This window comes from Gossypium hirsutum, chromosome D12 (assembly GCF_007990345.1).
Source record: "Gossypium hirsutum isolate 1008001.06 chromosome D12, Gossypium_hirsutum_v2.1, whole genome shotgun sequence".
NCBI classification, from domain to species: Eukaryota; Viridiplantae; Streptophyta; class Magnoliopsida; order Malvales; family Malvaceae; genus Gossypium; species Gossypium hirsutum.
The window spans coordinates 27,651,897-27,671,143 of NC_053448.1; the positions used below are offsets into that span (position 1 = coordinate 27,651,897).

At 33.7% G+C, this 19,247-nt stretch overlaps 1 protein-coding gene across 1 annotated transcript; it reads right to left on the bottom strand.

Moving 5' to 3' along the window:
* Window positions 1-17,526: 17,526 nt before the first annotated feature.
* LOC107941643 (uncharacterized) lies at window positions 17,527-18,505 on the bottom strand. The gene is made up of 2 exons (XM_016875221.1): window positions 18,065-18,505; window positions 17,527-17,670 (listed from the first exon to the last, which is right to left on the bottom strand). Exons 1-2 carry the CDS (start codon window positions 18,503-18,505, stop codon window positions 17,527-17,529), a joined length of 585 nt encoding a protein of 194 aa, XP_016730710.1.
* Between the last annotated feature and the right edge of the window lie 742 nt (window positions 18,506-19,247).

Sequence of the window (19,247 nt, forward strand, 5' to 3'; positions counted from 1 at the left end):
TTGTGTTAGACTTTGAAGTAGATAAGGAAGTTCTGATCATCCTTGGGAGACCTTTCCTAGCCACGAGAAGAATGTTGATAGATGTGCAAAAAGGAGAACTATTAATGAGAGCTCATGATGAGCCGGTAACGTTTAGCGTTCTAAAGGCTATAAAATTTCCTGATTTGACGAAAGAACGTTCAGTAATGGAGGAATTATAAACCTTAGTTTCTATGGAATGGGAGAGTAATTTTGAAGAATACCCGTTGGAGAACACTTTATGGTCTAAACCATTAACAGATGAAAACGGTAATGAAAACATGGCTTTAATGAAAGCCAATTCGAGGAGTTATGTTCAACCACTACAGTTCAAATCGTTAGAGTTGGCAATTTTGAAATTTACACAACCTAAGTTGTCAACCGAGGAACTGCCTAAGCTTGAACTAAAGGTACTTTCGTCCTATTTAAAATATGTTTATTTAGGTAATTCTTCTACTTTGCCTATGATTGTTTCAGTAGAATTGACAGAACACCAAGATGAGCAACTTATTTTTGTTTTAAAGAAATTTAAAAAGGCAATTGGTTGGACCATAGCTAACATACGAGGTATAAGCCCTTCCTTCTGTATGCATAAGATTATTTTGGAGGAAGGTGAATGAGGTAAAATCGATAGGGAAAGCAGATTTAACCCTATCATGAAAAATGTAGTATGAAGGAAGTGATCAAATGATTAGATGCAGGAATTATCTACCACATATCAGATAGTTCTTGGGTAAGTTTGGTACAACGTGTTCCAAAGAAAGGTGGGATCATGATTTTCTAAAAAGAATGTAACAAGTTAATCCCGATGAGAATTACCACAGGATGGAGAATCTGCATTGACTACAAAAAATTGAATAAAGCCACTCGTAAGGATAATTTTTCATTACCTTTTATGGATCAAATTTTAGACCGACTGGACAGTAACAAATTTTACTGCATTTTAGATGAATATTCGGGATACAACCAAATAGTTTTAGCCCGAGAAGACCAACATAAAACTACTTTTACCTACCGATATAGTACATTTGCTTTTAGGTGAATGCGTTTTACCTTATGTAATGCACCTGCCACATTTCAACGATGTGTGATGGCAATTTTCACTGATATGGTTGAAAATTTTGTTGAGGTTTTCATGGATGATTTTTCTATTTTTTGTAACACTTATGCTGTTTGTTTGAGTAATTTGGCTAAGGTACTAAAGAGATGTAAGGAGACGAATCTTGTCTTTAACTCAGAGAAATGACATTTTATGGTTAAGGAGGGAATTGTCTTAGGACAGAAAATTTCTAAAAATGGAATTGAAATGGATAAAGCAAAGGTATCTGTAATTGAAAGATTACCACCTCTAGCTAGTGTGAAAGGAGTTAGAAGTTCCTTAGGCCATGTTGGTTTTTATCGTAGGTTTATCAAAGATTTTTTTAAAATTTCTAAACCTTTATGTATGCTTTTAGAAAAAAGATTTTGTTTTTGGTTTTAACAAAGTATGTTTAGAAGCTTTTGAGGAATTAAAAAGTTGGTTAATCTCAGCCCCAATAATTGTCGCACCGAATTGGAACTCACCATTTGAGTTGATGTGTAATGCAAGTGATTTCACTGTTGGAGCTGTGATGGGTCAAGGAAGAAACAAAGTGTTCCATCCTATCTACTATGCAAGCAGAACTTTCACAGGAGCCCAACTCAATTATACGGTAACTGAAAAAGAACTCTTTGCTATAATTTTAATCTTTTGAAAAGTTCCGTTCATATCTTATAAGAACCAAAGTTACAGTTTTTACCGATCATGCGGCTATTAAGTATTTACTCACGAAAAATATGTTAAACCAAGACTAATTCGTTGGATACTTTTACTCCGAGAATTTGACTTTCAGATTCAAGATAGAAAGGGTGCTGAAAATCAAGTAGTTGATAATTTGTCGAGGTTGGAACAAAATGAAGTAACTTCTTCACTTGTTCCAATTAACGAGAATTTTCCTAATGAACATATCTTCGAGGTAAGTGAAATTCATAAAACACTTCGGTTTGCTGATTTTCCCAATTATTTAGCATGTGGAATAATTCCTTGAGAAATCACTTACCAATTAAGGAAGAAATTCCTTCATGATAGTTGATATTATTTCTGGGAGGATTCGTTTTTGTTTAAATAATATGCATATAACATAATCAGGAAGAGCGTAGCTGGAAGTGAAATTGATGAGATTTTGTACCACTCCATTCATCTCCAAGTGGGGACCCTTTGGTGGTTCCCTCACTGCAGCAAATATTTTGCAAGCAGGATTCTCTTAGCCTACAGTGTTTAAGGATGTGTATGGATATCTGAAAAATTGTGATAGATGCAAAAAAACCAAAAACATATCAAAGAGGAACGAGATGCCCTTGAGAAATATTTTAGAGGCTGAACAATTTGACGTATTGGGCATTAATTTTCTAGGTCTGTTTCCTTCTTCATATGGGAACAAATATATTTTGGTAGTTGTGGATTACGTATCCAATTGGGTTGAATCCGAGGCATACCCTACAAATGATGCTAAGGTAGTCATGCGATTCCTACATAAGCATGTATTTACATGGTTTGGAACTCTTAAGGCTATAATTAGTGATGAAGGATCTCATTCTGTAAATAAATGGCTTAAGTGGTTTCTTGACAAGTACGATGTGAAACATAAAATTTCTACTACCTATCACCCATAGTCCAATGGGCAAGTTGAAAGGGTGAATCATGAAATGAAATTTATTCTTGAAATGGTAGTGTGCCCTAACAAACAAGATTGGTCTCGAAGGCTCAATGATGCTCTATGGGCCTATCAAACTTCTTTCAAGACACCATTAGGAATGACTCCCTATCAGCTAGTTTTTCGAAAGGCATGTCATCTGTCGCTTCAGTTGGAAAATAAAGATCACTTGGCCTTAAAACAATTAAATTTGGATCTTAAGCAAGCCGGTGAGAGAAGGATGCTACAACTTGATGAGTTGGAAGAGTTGAGGTTTTTTTCATACGAGAATTCCAAGATGTGTAAAGAAAAATCTAAAAGATGGCATGACAATCGTATACATTCTCGTGAATTTAGAGAATGTCAGAAAGTGTTGTTCTTTAATTCGAGGCTAAAGTTATATTTAGGAAAGCTCAAATCTCGATGGAAAGGACCTTATAACATCTACAAAGTTTATCCATATGGAATTGTAGAATTATATGACAACCATTGAGGTACGTTTAAAGTTAATGGTCAATGTATCAAGAACTATTGGGATGGTGAAGTTGACCGAATTGAAACCTCATTCAAATTAATAAACTCTTAATTTTTATGATCTTAATTTTAATGAATAATGATAAAATATTTTTCTTAAATTAGTACATTTAATTAATTTTGTCTAAGGAGATTGGAACTTAAGCGGGACCGTTGTGACCCCTCCAACGTTTCCTGGGAATTAATTTAATGTAATCTTCTGAGAATAAATTGTCTAATTAACTTTGAAAATTTTATTTCCATTTTAATCTTTGTTTTTCATGTTTATTTTATTTTATTTGTTTAATAAGGGGGTCAATTTGGCCACAGTACTAATCATTTTATTTTATCTTAAGTAGTCTAGTTTGTAAATATAGATTGGGCTCAAGGCTTGAAATAATGAAGAGGAGAAATTTACCACACATTACAGTTTCATAGGGTTCTCTAAAACCCTAATTGTGCCACCACATCTTTTCCACTATACTTGCCGCCCAAGTCACCTTTTGTAGCTAAAATTTTTCCAGAAGTTTGCCCTAATTCAACAATATATAAACCCCTCTCTACCACCATATCTCTCACAACCCTTCAAGCAATTAGCCTAAACCCTAGCCACTCATTCTTTTTCCTCTTAGCCGTCAACCTTGTATCCTGAAGAATCTCCCCAAATTTCCTTTTTCACAAATCTTCCTCACTACCACCGCAAGTCTTTTGCCGGAGCAACCATATCACAGTTCCACGCCTATCGCTATCGCACACCAATCACAATCACAATCCCATTGCTATGGCAAGCCTATCATCGTCGCAAAAAACTTGCTACCACCCATTTCCAATTTTTTTTCTCTTCCTTTTGTCGAAACTTTGCCTATTTTTTGGGAAAAATCACCATGTCTCGTAAAAAGAACTAGATCTGCTAAGACCTGTTCCGAAAATCTAATTGTGATCTAAGATGAGAAAGCAAGAGAAATGTTTGATTCCATCTTTAAAAATCATCCTATGATGCCGAAAAAAGGTTTCAACTTGGAGAGAAACGATAAGATGGTTGTGTTGTGGCCAATACGAAAGACGATTGATGCCCTCAATTGAAACTATTTTTGCGATGCATGATCATTACCTAAAGAGGAGTTAGTTCAAGAGTTCTATTCCAACTTAACTATGCCAGATGCTACTAAAGTTATTGTTCGCGAGAAGAAGGTACCTCTAACTTCTAAGTCCATTAATGATTTTTTTAACCTAGTTGATGTTGAAGAAGATGAGTATTTTGCAATGATGACAAATATAAGTTTGAATTTTCTTCAAGTATGCTAGATTTAATTTGATGTTAAAATGGCTATGTTACATGATTCACATATGCATTTTGGCACTATAAATTGAGCACATTATTGATTGAAATTATGTTATGATTGATTGGTTATATTGGCATTATAGCATGGTGGATCCATTGGATATAGTTTGCATGCCATAGGATTTGTGAGTGCTCACGATATTAATATGTTATTTGTGAGAAATGAGGCTCTAGGTGGACTGGTTTTGAGTAGATAAGGGAGTGTTGAGCTTGTGTCTCCACTTAATGAGACTGATTTGAGGCAATATAAGGGAGCGTATGGCCTCAGCCCACTCAATGCGGGACTGATTCTAATTCTGATTGGGAGTAAGGAGATCCGTTTATCCGATGTATGATCACTTGATTAAGCCATGATTGTATAAGCCAATATAAATGTATGAAATGTTATATGCTAAATTGATGATTATATGCTATGATTAATTATGATTTTTGAAACATGGTTAAGCATATGACACTTAACTATTATGGATTGATATTGTGATCCAAAATTTGTATTTGATTGGTTTCAATTTAAACAAGATTTGGGTGCTAATTTACTCGACATTTTATTAACATTCACTGAGCTTTTTAAGCTTACACCCTCACATTCATGCAGTTAACCGACGAGATTGAGGAGCTGAGTAAGAGAGTTCTAAGAGATTAAGGCCTGATAGATATTTATTTACACGTTTTAGAGATGTTAATTAGGCATTGTGGAACTTTCGAGACTTAATTTAATTTTGGTTGTAATTGGACTTGAACATCGGACAATTTAATTTTGGTTGTAATTGGACTTGGACATTGGACATTTTTAATTTTTGATGGTTTTATAATATCATATATGCATGTTTCAGTTTGATTATTGAATAATTTACGGTGTATTATTGCTTGATAACACGATGTGTGAAGCATTATGTTTACACTAACCATTGTTTAAATGAAGCTTCCATGGAGTGGTTTACTAGTGACTAAAGTACGCTACTTGTTTGAATTAATCGGTGGGTGATGTGCATGAAATTCAATGTTTAATTATATTTAATTGAGGCTTAATTGGTGTTAATAAATTCAATTGAAGGTGTATGAATATGTATGATATTTAATTGTGGCTAAATTGGGTTTAAAATCAAATTTTTCGCACAAAAAAACTGCAGTGGACTGTTGGGGGTTTGAATTTTGGTCTTTTTAAATTGGTTCTCTAGTACGTTGGAATTACAAATTAGTCCTGTAACTTGATGAGTCTAATTAGAGCCTTAAATGATAAGGAAACTTGATAAAATATTAGAATTAGACTTGTAATTAATAAAATTTGTTAGAATTGCACTGAATTTAATATTCAGGTATAGTACTGATAATTTGAAATTATTATGATTTAGTCCTTAATGATAAAACTTGAATTAGACATAGAAAATAAACTCGAACTAAGTTGAAATTTTTAGAGGTTACATAAATTGACTAAAAGAGGGTTGGTAAATGTATAGATCTAAATTCAGGTTAGTTTAAATGTAGGTGGTAAAATGAAAAAAATGCCCTTAGGTGAAATTACTTATAAAAATTTTAAAATTGGTTCACAAATTGCTTTCGCATTAATAAATAACTAATAAATGGATAAGATTAAGGTGTTATAAGGTCGGGGTGTGTCTTGAGAGGTCGTTAGCCGGAGAGTCACTTAGGTGGCTAATGTAACGCTTCGAATTCGGGTCGGTCCATCTCGGTTGGGTTTGGAGTTTCACATTATTGATGCATGATTATGTACAAAGACTGAAGTTGCATAAAAAATTGAAAAATTTTCCTTAGCAAAAGTTTGCTGTGCCTAAACATTACTCGAGACAAGTAATGGTTTAAGTTTGGGGGTGTGTAAACTCGAAATTATATAAGATTTCTCTAGGAATTTTTACCACCTTTTGACTTAATAGTTATATTAATCTTGAGTAATTGTTAATAAATTAAGTGGATTTTGTTTAAATTTTAATATTGGACATGAATTTATAAAGTATGCGAAATTATGATTTATTACATGATTTTTGTGCATTAATTATATTATTTTCATGTTAATTATTAATATGTTAATTTTTATTATGCAATGGGTCAATGGAAGATGAGATTATCATAATGTTGCATGGATATGAACACATCCACCTTACTTGGATGGAAAAACCATGCAAAATTGGGTCATAAGAATGTTAATTTTACCCAGCTAAAATTGAGTCAAGCCCAATGTAACAGTCTATTTTCAGTAAAATCAGAATAGTGGTTTTGGGACCATAAATTTGATGATTAAATTATTATTTTATTATTATTTTAATATCTATGGAATGTTAGTAAGGTTGTAAAAAAATTTCGTTAAGAAATTTTGACATTTGCATGGTTAATTATGTAAAAAGGACTAAATCGTAAAAGGTGCAAAAATGGAGTTCTATTTGTTAAGAGGGTTAAATGGCTATGAAAATTAAATGTGAGTGGACTTAGATGGTAATTAGACCATTTATAATCTTAGTGGACAAAGATGGACATAAGATTAAGTAATTTTCATGTTAAAAGCCAAGGTTAATTTAGTAATTAGTAAAATTATCATAAAATAAAAATAAAGAAAAAAAAAGGTATCATATTTGTTGTTCATCTCTCCACTAAAATTAGGGTAAGAGAAAACCCATTGAAGAAGCTTGAAGGTTCGACCAAGTCCTTACTTGCATGTAAGTAGTTTTTGAGCCCCTTTTTGATGATTTTTATATTTTCAGGATTGTTGTAGCTTAACCTAGCTATCCCAAGGATCATCTTTCAAAAATGTTAAAAAATATAGGGTTTTTCCATGAATGTTCTTGCATGATTTTTGATTTTTTTTCAAAATATTATGAGTCATTTTTTATAAATAAACAAGTTTTGTAAATTAATTTGTAAGGAAATTGTCATTTAGGGACTTATTAGTAAAAATGATAAAATTTTATGGTGAAATTGTGAAATGATGGTCTTTATGAATGGAGCTAGATAAAGGGACTGCGAATGCCAAAGCTACTCTCTCTAGTTCAGGAATTAGTTTAGTAGGTTCTACCAAGTTAGAAATTTCAACCGGTTGTACTGGTTCCGTAGGAGTCTCCCCTTTTTCAACTTCATCGACCAATTCAGGATGCTTTTGGAAGATAACATCTCATGCTACTCTCGCAAGGTCCCAATCAGTGATCATTCCATGATTACACCTTGCCATCTGTACAGTTGGATGGTTACAAGCTTTCAATCATAGTATCATTCTCATCGAAGCGAAATAAGTTGGACCAGAATGTCTCACAGCATAATGTCGAATTTCTTTCAGAATGATTTTTCCCATGTTTATAGTCTTTGCTACAATAATTGAGTATAACAAAACCATCCATTCTACAAAAATTATGGTACTATGTCAAAATAGCATTAGACTAAAATGTATGAAATTAAACCATACATTCGCTAAAGGGGTCAAATTTTCTTTGCGGAAAGTATGACTCATGCATCTCAAGACATTCCATTTAGACCCTAGAATTATAAGTTCACGTAAAATTTCTTACAACATCTTTTTCTCAACATTTATCAATATTGAAGAATAACCATCGTCTTCGTAATCAAGTAAATCATAAAATTCTCAAACCAACTTGAACCAATTTAATGTAATCCATCTTTCATCACAAAACACTTCCCAATTTAATGCTTCAACTATTTTTCGAACGTTTGCCATGAAGTCATTATGATTACTTTCTCCCAAACTAAATCATTTTTCCAGAAGCACTTTTTGTTTCTTTAAAATAGATACATATATCGCCTTAGCTTCTTCAGAATGGAACTTGTTTTGTGATTCTTCAAGTCGAACAGTGGATCGCCTAATCCCAAACTAACCCATGTTTTTTTATTCTTTTCTGAGACATGTTGACAAACTAAGACTTAACATAAAATGTCAAAAACAAGTAATAATTTTCAAAAATCTAGATAGAAATAATTTAGCATTAACAATTCATGTATAAAAAGATAAGCAAATTAAATCTAACTTTTAGGAAAATAAAATTCTTACCACCTTTGTTATTAATCAATAAGAGCACAAAGATGCAACTGTATGATACGACAAGATGGTGGCATCAGGTTAAGGTTGTAGGGTGGTCGATGGTTGCATGGTTGTTGAATTTAAAAAGTGTAATGACTTTTTTGGATGATGGTTTATGTGTGACTATTGTGATTTAAAGGCTTAAGGGTTGTCACTTAAGGTGTATTGGAGTTTAAGTAATTTTGGGGTTTAAGGTGTTGATTTGAAGGGATTAAAGGTGAGTGGCTGGTGGTTGAAAGAGAGGGTTTTAGTGGTAAAGTTTTAAAGGAGATGTGGCACTACTTGTGGCTGTCGGTCTTGGGAGATGGGAGGGAGGTAATGTGGTGGTGGAGAAGGTAGATAATGGGGATGCTGATTGGTGGAGGGATAAGGTTTAAGGTATTGGTGGAGAGAATTTAGGGTTTTGATAAAAGAGGTGAAAGAGTTTAAATTCAAACTCTTAGGAATAATAAAATAAATATTATTAATTTGATAACAATTATCATATAAATAATATATTATCATCTTATTTATTTGTTAACTATTATTATTTTTGGTTGTTTAAAAAAATATTTACAAGAAACACAACCACTTATTCAAAAAAAAATTAAGTACCTCCACTGAATAAATTAGAAAATTAACATTTGGATCAAATTTGACCTCTTATTCAACAAATTTAATTTTTTTATTAAAATGCTCAGAAAATATTTGATAAAAAAATTATATAAAAAGCAATTTTCAAGAAAGATCGAAGGGGTCACAAGTGGTCCCGCTTAAAATCCAACCTCTTAGACAGAATTTCTTTGAATATACTTGTGAAGAAAATAGCGTCTAAGTTGGTTATTCGAAATCAAATTGAAAAATTAGGGATCCAATAAAGTGAGCGAGTTTTTATTTCACTTAGTTGTATCACCCCAATAATGTTTAAAGAGTTGACCATTGACTTTAAACTTACCTCCCTTATCGCCATGTAGTTCAACTACCCCGTATAGAAAGACTTGACAAATGGTTAATGGACCGGACTAATGAGATTTTAACTTACCGGGAAAGAAGTTTAATCTGGAATTGAACAATAAAACCTGTTGACCTACTTCAAACTTGCAGATTCAAATGTTTTTGACATGCCATCTTTTCAGTCTCTCTTTACATAGCAAGACATTTTGATAGCACAACATCCAAAGTTTGTCTAATTCATTGAGTTGAAGCATTCGTTTCTCTCTAGCAAGCTTGAGATCCATATTAAGCTACTTGAGAGCCCAGTAAGCTCTATGTTCTAACTCCAAAGGCAAGTGGTAGGCTTTCCCAAAAACTAATTGATAGGTTGACATCCCTAAGGTTGTTTTGTAAGTTGTCCAATAGGCCTACAAAGCATCATCCAGTCTTTTTGATCAATCTCGTTGGTTCGAATGGACTACCTTCTCGAGTATACATTTTATCTCTTAATTTACTAACCCAACTTGACCATTTGTTTGTGGATGGTAAGTTGTGGAGACATTAAGCTTTCCTTCATGATTGTTTAGAAACCATTTCAACCATTTGTTCACAAAGTGGGATGTAACAACCCGCTCGAAGTAGATCATATGATATACTATTTGGTGTATAGTCGATTAAGCCAAAGGTAGAAAAAGGTATAGATTGGTGAATTATTCATTAAATGATGGGTGGCGTATTGCGTGGAATTCTCCATTTGGTAAAATCTTATGTGAAGACAATCCGGTAACCTTATAAAATTTTGGAAAAACTCTTAGCTCGCAGTTCAATAGAGCTGTCTTTCGTGTTCTGGTGTGAAATTGATTGCTCGGTGAGTATAGCTAGAGTTTAGTTGAGACCGAATTGGAATTAAACTAATATACTGTAGATTACTAGATTCCAAATTGATAGGCAAGTTTATTCTCGGGAGTCAAGGGCAATAGTGGGATTTTCTAACCTTCCCATTAAGCTTTGTTCCTATTGTCTGTGCTCTATAACGATGTTAATAGCTGCCATATTCAACTTTTTATTTTCCCTACATTCTTCTCTAAGTCTTTGAGAAATTTTTAAGGTATTCTCGTTAGAGAAGACGATGAAGGTTTCCAGTAGCTAATCGATACGCCATTGTTAAGTACCGGTTACTGGTAATTTCTAGAAAACCCGTAGGTTGTTATCGAGGGGATTATGTTTTTGTAGTGGTGTATGCATAGATTTTTAGTACATGTTCTTAAGGAAGGAGAATTCTTCATTATGGGTTGCATACAACCGATTCAAGCATTCATGTTAAATTTTTGTAGATAAATCATGTTATTGTTATAATTGTTTATTCTTTAGCCCAACAAGATAGTGAAGGTCCAAGTGATCGTGGCAAAGGAACAATAGAGTAGATTTCATTCTAAAGTTGTTGGTGAGTTCCTTCTTACTTTCTTTGAGTTATGAAACCACCATGTTATGTGAGTAGTGTATGGTAAGTTTCTCTACTGTAAATAAGTTTGGCGTGTTGTGTCTAGACGTCCGTGTAACAAACCAGTGTTGTGTGTGTGAGTATTGAACACCCCTAACCCATATCGTCGTCGGGATGGGGTTACGGAGCATTACAGTAAAAAAGTGACATAAAAACATACATTTCCAAACATTAGAAATAAACATAACATAATCCATTCATTTACATGCATATAATCCCTTAAACGAGTCCTCGAGGCCTTAGAAACACTTTAGAAATGATTCGGGACTAAATTGGGAACATTTGAAACATTGAGAAAAAATTTAGAAAAATTGAACTGCAGGGGTCACACGGCCATGTGACTCATACGGCAGAGACACACGCCCGTGTAACAATCGAAATAGGGACACATGGCCGTGTCCCAGCTTGTGTCCATGCCCGTGTAACTCTCTCAGTTGGGCACATGGCCAAGCCACACGCTCGTCTGCTAGGCCGTGTGCTAGGCCATGTAACTGTTTAACTTGAAACCTTTAAAACCTACAGAGGACACACGGTCGTGTTGCATGGCCGTGTGTCACACACGGCTGAGACACACGCCCCTGTCTTAGGCCATGTGGACAAGAAATTGACCAAAATCAAGCCATTTCTTTCACCCCTTTCAAGCATGTACCTACAAGCCATTTGTACCCTTGACCAAAGCATTAAAACATACCAAAACATGTATAAAATGACCAAGTCAAATGACCAAATTCCATTCAACCAATATGCCTTATAAACACCTCAATCACAACCAAACTAACATACTTAAACTGATGCATAATTGGCCATATTTCATTCAAACACATCTAGCTCATTTCCATTTCAAACATACCATACTTAACCACATTGCAACTACTTCATCATATACAAATTGGCTATTAAAAACATGCATCAACTTAACCATATTAACAAACATCAACAAGATTCCATAAGTACCTAAAGTGTACCAACCATAATAACCCATATACATGCCATTATAACCTTGAACAAAACATCAAAAATATCAATTTATTCACTGGATAGTGTGATAAGTCTCCGACGAGCTTCCGATTATCTATAAAACATAGGCAAGAAAACTACGTAAGCACATAATACTTAGTAAGTTCGTAAAACATGAACATAATTTACCATTTCAATACGTAACATTAAGATTAAGCATAATATAATCAAACCATAAGCTTGGCACAAGCCTAAGCACCAACAACAACACATGTTAGCATATTCAGACATAATCCACATGAATTTAACATAGGTAAGCCATTACACATGAACATAATTCATTTGAATTCATCATTTTCCTTAATATATCATACTTTCAATGAAACTTACCATTTCAACCCTTTTCAAAAATACACGACATAGCTCCTTTCAAACACTTACCATTCCTTTCCTTTTCATGCTCGTTGAACCGTTTAGAATATCATCAGATAAGTGGGATAGCTCACACAAAGTGTGCTAAACATTTAACTGTAACCTTTACTTTCCTTTACATCATTGCTCACATGAGCTATGGAATGGGCCCGTTCACACGAGCTGTGGGTGGAAATGTAAGCTACACAATGTTGCTTCAATGAGCTGTGGAGTATCAACAAAAAATGCAAGACCTCAACCATCAGTAGGACATTCAAGACTAGCACCCGAAGCATGAAAACCCTAATGACATGTCATTTATATCCTACGAATTCATAAGTCTCACACGGGCCTTGATACTCATTGTGACATCGTTGGATTTATATCTTTCGGTTCCATAAAAATTAACATATTAACATCTAGATCAATATGTAGCATTAAAATGATATATAATCATACGAACTTACCTCGATAACAAAGTTGTAGAAACGAGATAAACAATCTGTGGCTTTTGCTTTTCCCTGATCTAACTCTGTATGAGGTCTATCTTGATCTAAATATACAAATTAAGCCCTTTAATAACTCTATTATTTCAATTCAATCCACATTTAATATTATTACAAATTTACAAATTTACCCCTAACATTTTAACCTTTTTACAATTTAGTCATTAAGCTCAAAAACTGAAATTTAAACATTTTCATCCCTAACCCCTGCTAGCTGAATTTATTATGAACCCATATCAACTCATTCAAATCATCATTTCACAGTTTCACCATGTACTTTTACTATTTTTACAAATAACTCCTTAAATGACATTTTCATCAAAATTCACTTTACAAAACTTGTTTATTCATCAACAAGGACTCGTAATATTTCATTAAAATTAAAAAAACATACAAAAATGTTCATAGAAAAACCCTAAACCTTTAACAATTTTTCAAATCAATCCCTAGGCTAGCTAGATTAAGCTACAACGATCTTGAAAACATAAAAATCATTAAATATAGGATCAAAAATCATACTATGCAAGAGATAAAAGTGATCGAATGCTCCAAGCTCATTCTCTAATGGTGGTTTCGGTTGAAGCATGAAGATAATGAAAAGATGAAAACTTTTACTTAGTAAATTTTAAATTTATTTACTTAATTACCTTTTTAACATTTGTTTTAAACTTAAAAATCACTTAATTTGTGTCCATAAAAGTCTACTAACTATTTGAATGATCTAATTACCATCTAAGTCCTCTTACGTTAAATTTTCATCACTATTTGTACATTTAGCTACCAGAACTCTACTTTTGCCCCTTTTACGATTTAGTCCTTTTCACTTAATTAAGCATGCAAACGTCAAAATTTTTTAACGAATTTTTATACGACTCTAAAAACATACCTTGGAAATTAAAATAATAATAAAATAAATATTTACTCATCAGATTTGTTGTCTCAAAACCACTATTCTGATTTAGTCCTTTTCACTTAATTAAGCATGCAAACGTCAAAATTTCTTAACAAAATTTCTCAACAAAATTATTATACGACCCTAAAAACATACCATGGGCATTAAAATAATAATAAAATAAATATTTACTTGTCAAATTTATGGTCCCAAAACCACTGTTCTAATTTCACTAAAACCGGGCTGGTACAAGTATGGCCAAGGTCGATCTTGAAAAACCCTTTTGATTGCACAAGCCCAATACCAAATAATATGTGATATGGGAAAATGTGGAAAGAGAATATACTTGTGATGCCTCTGTTGTAAAGTATTCGGTTTGAAAACGGTTTTCTTGCACAGTGAAAAATTAAAATTTTAAAAATCGACCCGGCTTGTGATATTTATAGGAATAAACCTTTAATCAAAACAAAATTGTGTTTTTGGATAAGCGAATGCTTAATTTTTTATGGATTTCAATTAAATGATCATCTTTGCTATTCTCGTACCACAAACTGCTTTGAGTGCGGGCTCCAACCAATTAAATCGAAACATAGAACTAGAAAAAATTCTCTCTCTTGATTTTGGTGAAAATAGAAATTCTTTTTTCTTTAATAGAAACTGGTAGAATTGTTATTCTAGATAAATAAATGTAATAGTTGAGAATAAAATTTCTCAATTTTTTGGCAAAGTAACAATCTCCCAAAGTTATGTAAACAGTTCTACCGATGTCATCTATTTATAGGGAGAGAAGGTAGAACCCTTTTTGAAGTGTAAAGGTTTATTTCAAATAGGAAAACAATTTTCTAGTCCAACTAGGAGAGGGAAAGAGGCTAATATGGTGTGTGTCCCTTAATGTGTATTATGATGGGATTCAGGCCTCTCTCACATCGAATCCAATTATGATTACTTATTGGGTCTTTTAACCCAATACTTTGTAATTCGGTTTTTCTATTTCCCAAAATAACTTTTAATATTCTATATTAAATATTTTTCTCATCCTTATTCTACCCCTAGTAAAATTTTGACAATTTTACTCCTGGTAAAATTTTGAGAAAATATGTTTAATATTTCAAAACTCAACATGTTTACTGTGACAAAATGATTTATTTTCATTTTCAGGCTTTCAAACAACTTGCATGAATAAACCATGTGAGGACAATTATACAACGTATAATAATGTAATCAATGAATTTTTTTATTAACCAATCTATTTGAAAAAATTACAAGTTTACAAATGAATATACTATATTCAGGCCACCAAATCCAACAGTCTCTCACTTGCCCTAGTGATGCAGTCATTGAAAGCACCAAAAATATCCTATCCCTAATAAATAATAAAAGAGAATAGTAAATGGGAAGTAGGGTCAAATCCTCAGTGATTGGATTTGCACAATATCTTGCTCCGTGAAATCCAAGGCAGAATCTTGCCCAAGAAAACTTACGTTCCTGAAAAAATAAAAAATAGCAGAATTAAAGGTTTGGATTTGAAAACGAAAAATAAAATATAAAAATAGAATTAAGAATATTGAATCAAAAATTTGAGAATTTAAAAATAGAGTTGAGAGAAAGGAAATTCTTATGGAAGATTCCAGCCTCCAGTTGTCTTGTTCGGCCTTGGGTTCAATCCTCGGCTGTTAGATGATCCTTCCCAAACCGAATAAGCCAGTTATAGTGGAAGAGGACGCCTACGACCACCAGCTCCAAGTATTTAGACTTACGATTTAGTGGAACCTGACTCTAACCAATAATCGCTTCTGTGGGATCGTCTTATGCTAGACCAACGCTTCTCAATGGCGAATCCCACGCAATTTTGTCTCTTGGGTTCGCCAACCTCTAACGCAGTAAGCTAACGAACCGACTGTGCAACCTTCCCAAAACCTACAAAGCGGCCGCCTTTGTATACGTTGAAAAGCTTACTTCTTAAGGGACATGGATGGAAGCGTCAGCCCCGTAGTGTAGAGAAACGATGAATACTCAGCAATGAGGCTAAGTACAGACTCTAAGCCTCAAGAACCCTTTTTGGGGAATATTGACAACTTTCGGCTAGATGGGTTTAGTGGCTCATGGTTGTGGTGGAAAAGAAAATAAATAAAATAAAAATGGAGATTTTATTGAAAAGAAATATGAGAAGAAAAAAGCCTAGACTTTTAGGGAGAGAGTGTTTACAAGAAAAAATAAAAGATAGATCTCTTTTGAGTCACTTCACCCCTTATTTATAGTGCTAGGGGAGATAGTCTAATCCTACTTAAATTCCTAAAAGATAAATACATTTAATTGAAGATAAATAAAGATAAATAAAATAAAATCCTAAAAATAATCCTTAATAATTATCTCAATATTAATTATCCTAATATAATTAAAATAGAGTTTAATAGAATAAAATCTATTCTTTTTGCATTTCAACCCTTGTGTCCTCCATGCTTGCACTTTTGGCACCAACTTTTCCTTATGTCGCACATTGGCTCATTTTATCTCTAAATTCACGCTTTTGGCCCTTAATTTTACTTTTGCCTCAAATTTAGTCCCTATGAGATAAAAGATAACTCAAATTAGCAGGATCATACTCAGAATAAATACATAATTAATACATAAAAATATGTTATTCTAAAGTGTTATCAAATTTCCCCCTACTTAGTCCATGCTTGCCCTCAAGTATGGTTCCTATCTACTGTGAAAGTTAGATTCTGCCATAAAAGAAATACCACTCCAAAATTTTATAAAAATCAGTCAAAAATGCATATGAAAAATAAAGACAACCATAAGCTTCCTTTAAGTAAAACAGAAAAAGTTTTCCAATTAATACACATAAAAATTAGAATCGACTTGAATTATTTAATGAAAATTAGGTAAATTACCAAACCTACCAGGACACCCTATTTGCTTCTTCCTTTAGTCCCCAAATTATTATATTCTTTTTCTTTTTTTATTATGCTTTAGGAATATACTGAACCTTTTGACGCGAAGAGAGATGACAACCAAGCACCCACCCCGGTTACTCAACCCAACATGTTCTTAAAAATTAATTTCGATTAGCAGAGTTTTACCTAACACGTCACACAACCTTTTGACGCGAAATAGGATGACAACCCAAGCACCCTACCCCGGTTACTCAGTCAGTCACGTTTTTAAGCTGCACTCATAACCACGGAAACATTAAACGACATTTTAATAATAACTTTTTTATAAGTACTTTAGAGAAATAATAATAATCAAGTGTCAAAAAAAATAAGTTTCAGTAATTACCTTAATAGTCATCAACATATTTTAGAATGCAAACATATTAAGTGTCTACTTTGTATTAAACTTGATCAATTTTACGAAAAGCAAGATAAAGTTAACTCTATGAATCACAATTATTTTTAGCCTAATAAGAATAAAACAGTGGAGATGGCATCAATTATGGAAAATTCGTAATTTCCTCAGAAAACAAGAATCATGCTTGTAGGTCAAACAGTAGGCAATTCTTGGTAAAAATCTTGGTCATGAAAAAAGGCAGGAAGTTCTAAAAAAATAAATATGGACAAAATGGAGCCTCAAGAAGCAACACCAGCCAAAAATAATCACAACAACAGCAAAAATAATCAAAATCACAGCAGAAAATGATAGTAATAACGAAGAGTACCTCCCCCAACTGAAAGCACATTGTCCTCAATATGGACGAAAAGAAATAAATAGGTAGAAAAGTTTAGAAAAACTCTCCGTGTTGTTTCTGTCGATCGTATATGATGGCAATGAGCTCAGTCAGTTGTTGGCCAAAAGTTTCAAGTTGGGCCTCAATGCGCTCGAAGCGTTGCTCAATGGTTTTCTTCGCATTTTTGCTCTGTTTTATCTAAGCAAAAGAAGAAAAAATTATTAATATCCAAATAAGTAAAATAAAATAAAATAAAGTAATAAATAAAGTAAAGAAAAAATAAAAAATAATAAAAATAAAAATTGGGTTGCCTCCCAACAAGCGTTTGTTTAACGTCATTAGCTCGACGCCGTTATTGGTTCTATGGTGGTTCCAAATGGATTTTCTCAATCGTGTGGGCTTAAAAATTCACATAAAACGGCTTCAATCGCTGACCACTGACTACGAACCACTTTCCAGATTCTTCACTCTCTATTTCAACCGCTCCATGTGTGAACACTTTAGTAACAAAAAAAGGTCCTTGCCATCGTGATCAAAGCTTACCTGAGAATAACTTTAACACGGAGTTATAAAGTAAAACATTTTGTCTTACCGAAAAATACTTCTGAGCTATTCTGTTATCGTGAAACAACTTTGTCTTGTCTTTATAAATGTGAGCATTTTCGTAGGCATCATTGCGAATTTCTTCTAACTCTTGGATGTCTAATTTTCTTACCTTTCCTGTGGGTTCTAACTCCATGTTACATTGTCGAATGACCAAATAAGCCTTATGTTCCAATTCGACCGGAAGGTGGCAAGCTTTACCAAAAACAAGTCGATACAGGGTCATACCAATCAGTCCCTTATACGCAGTCCGATAGGCCCAAAGTGTGTCATTTAGCCGAAGGCTCCAATCCTTTCGGTTAGGATGAACTGTTTTCTCCAAAATAGTATTGATTTCCCTGTTCGAGACCTCGGCTTGACCGTTTGTTTGGGGATGGTAAGCCATAGCTATATGGTGGTGGACTCCGTATTTTGCCAACAGTGCCTCCATGACTTGCAAAAGTAGGTGCCACGATCACTGATTAGGGCTCGAAGTGTGCCAAACCTGGAAAAAATAGTTTGTTTTAAAAACTCCATAGCACTTTTGGCATTATCATTGTGAGTAGGCTTTGCTTCTACCCAATTAGAAACATAGTCTACTGCAAGAATTATATATACATTGCTAAATGAAGAAATAAATGGGCCCATGAAATCGATGCCCCATACATCAAAGATTTCGCATACATGAATCGGGGAAAGGGGCATTTGATTTCATTTAGTGATGTTACCTATATGTTGGCACCTATCGCAAGACTTACAGAAGTTATATGCGTCTCAGAAAATTGTGGGCCAATGTAGCCCACATTCTAACACCTTATGAGCGGTCCGCTTAGGGCCAAAGTGACCTCCGCAAGCTTCAGCATGACAAAAATTAAGGATAGAAGTTACCTCAGTTTCTGGAACACATCTTCGTATTATTTGGTCTGAACAGTGTTTTCACAAGTATGGATCATCCCAAATGTAATATCGAGCGTCACGTCTAAGCTTGTCCCTCACAGAATGTGCTAACTCAGTGGGTAATGATCCTGTGGCTAGAAATTTTACTATATCTGCATACCATGGGAGACGTGCCTCGGTTGAGAATAGGCTCTCATCAGGGAATTCTTCCTTAATAGGGATGTCGTCAAAAAGTACTTTTATTCTGCTTAAGTGGTCAGCCACTAAATTCTCGCATCCTCTTTTGTCTCGAATCT

Bases quoted from the DNA above. Each gene is read 5' to 3' on its own strand.
- LOC107941643 (XM_016875221.1), bottom strand. From the start codon at position 18,505: ATGGAGGCACTGTTGGCAAAATACGGAGTCCACCACCATATAGCTATG. The intron at 17,671-18,064 runs GTAAGACAAAAT...TCTTTTGCTTAG, and splicing joins TAGCTCAGAAGTATTTTTCG to ATAAAACAGAGCAAAAATGC.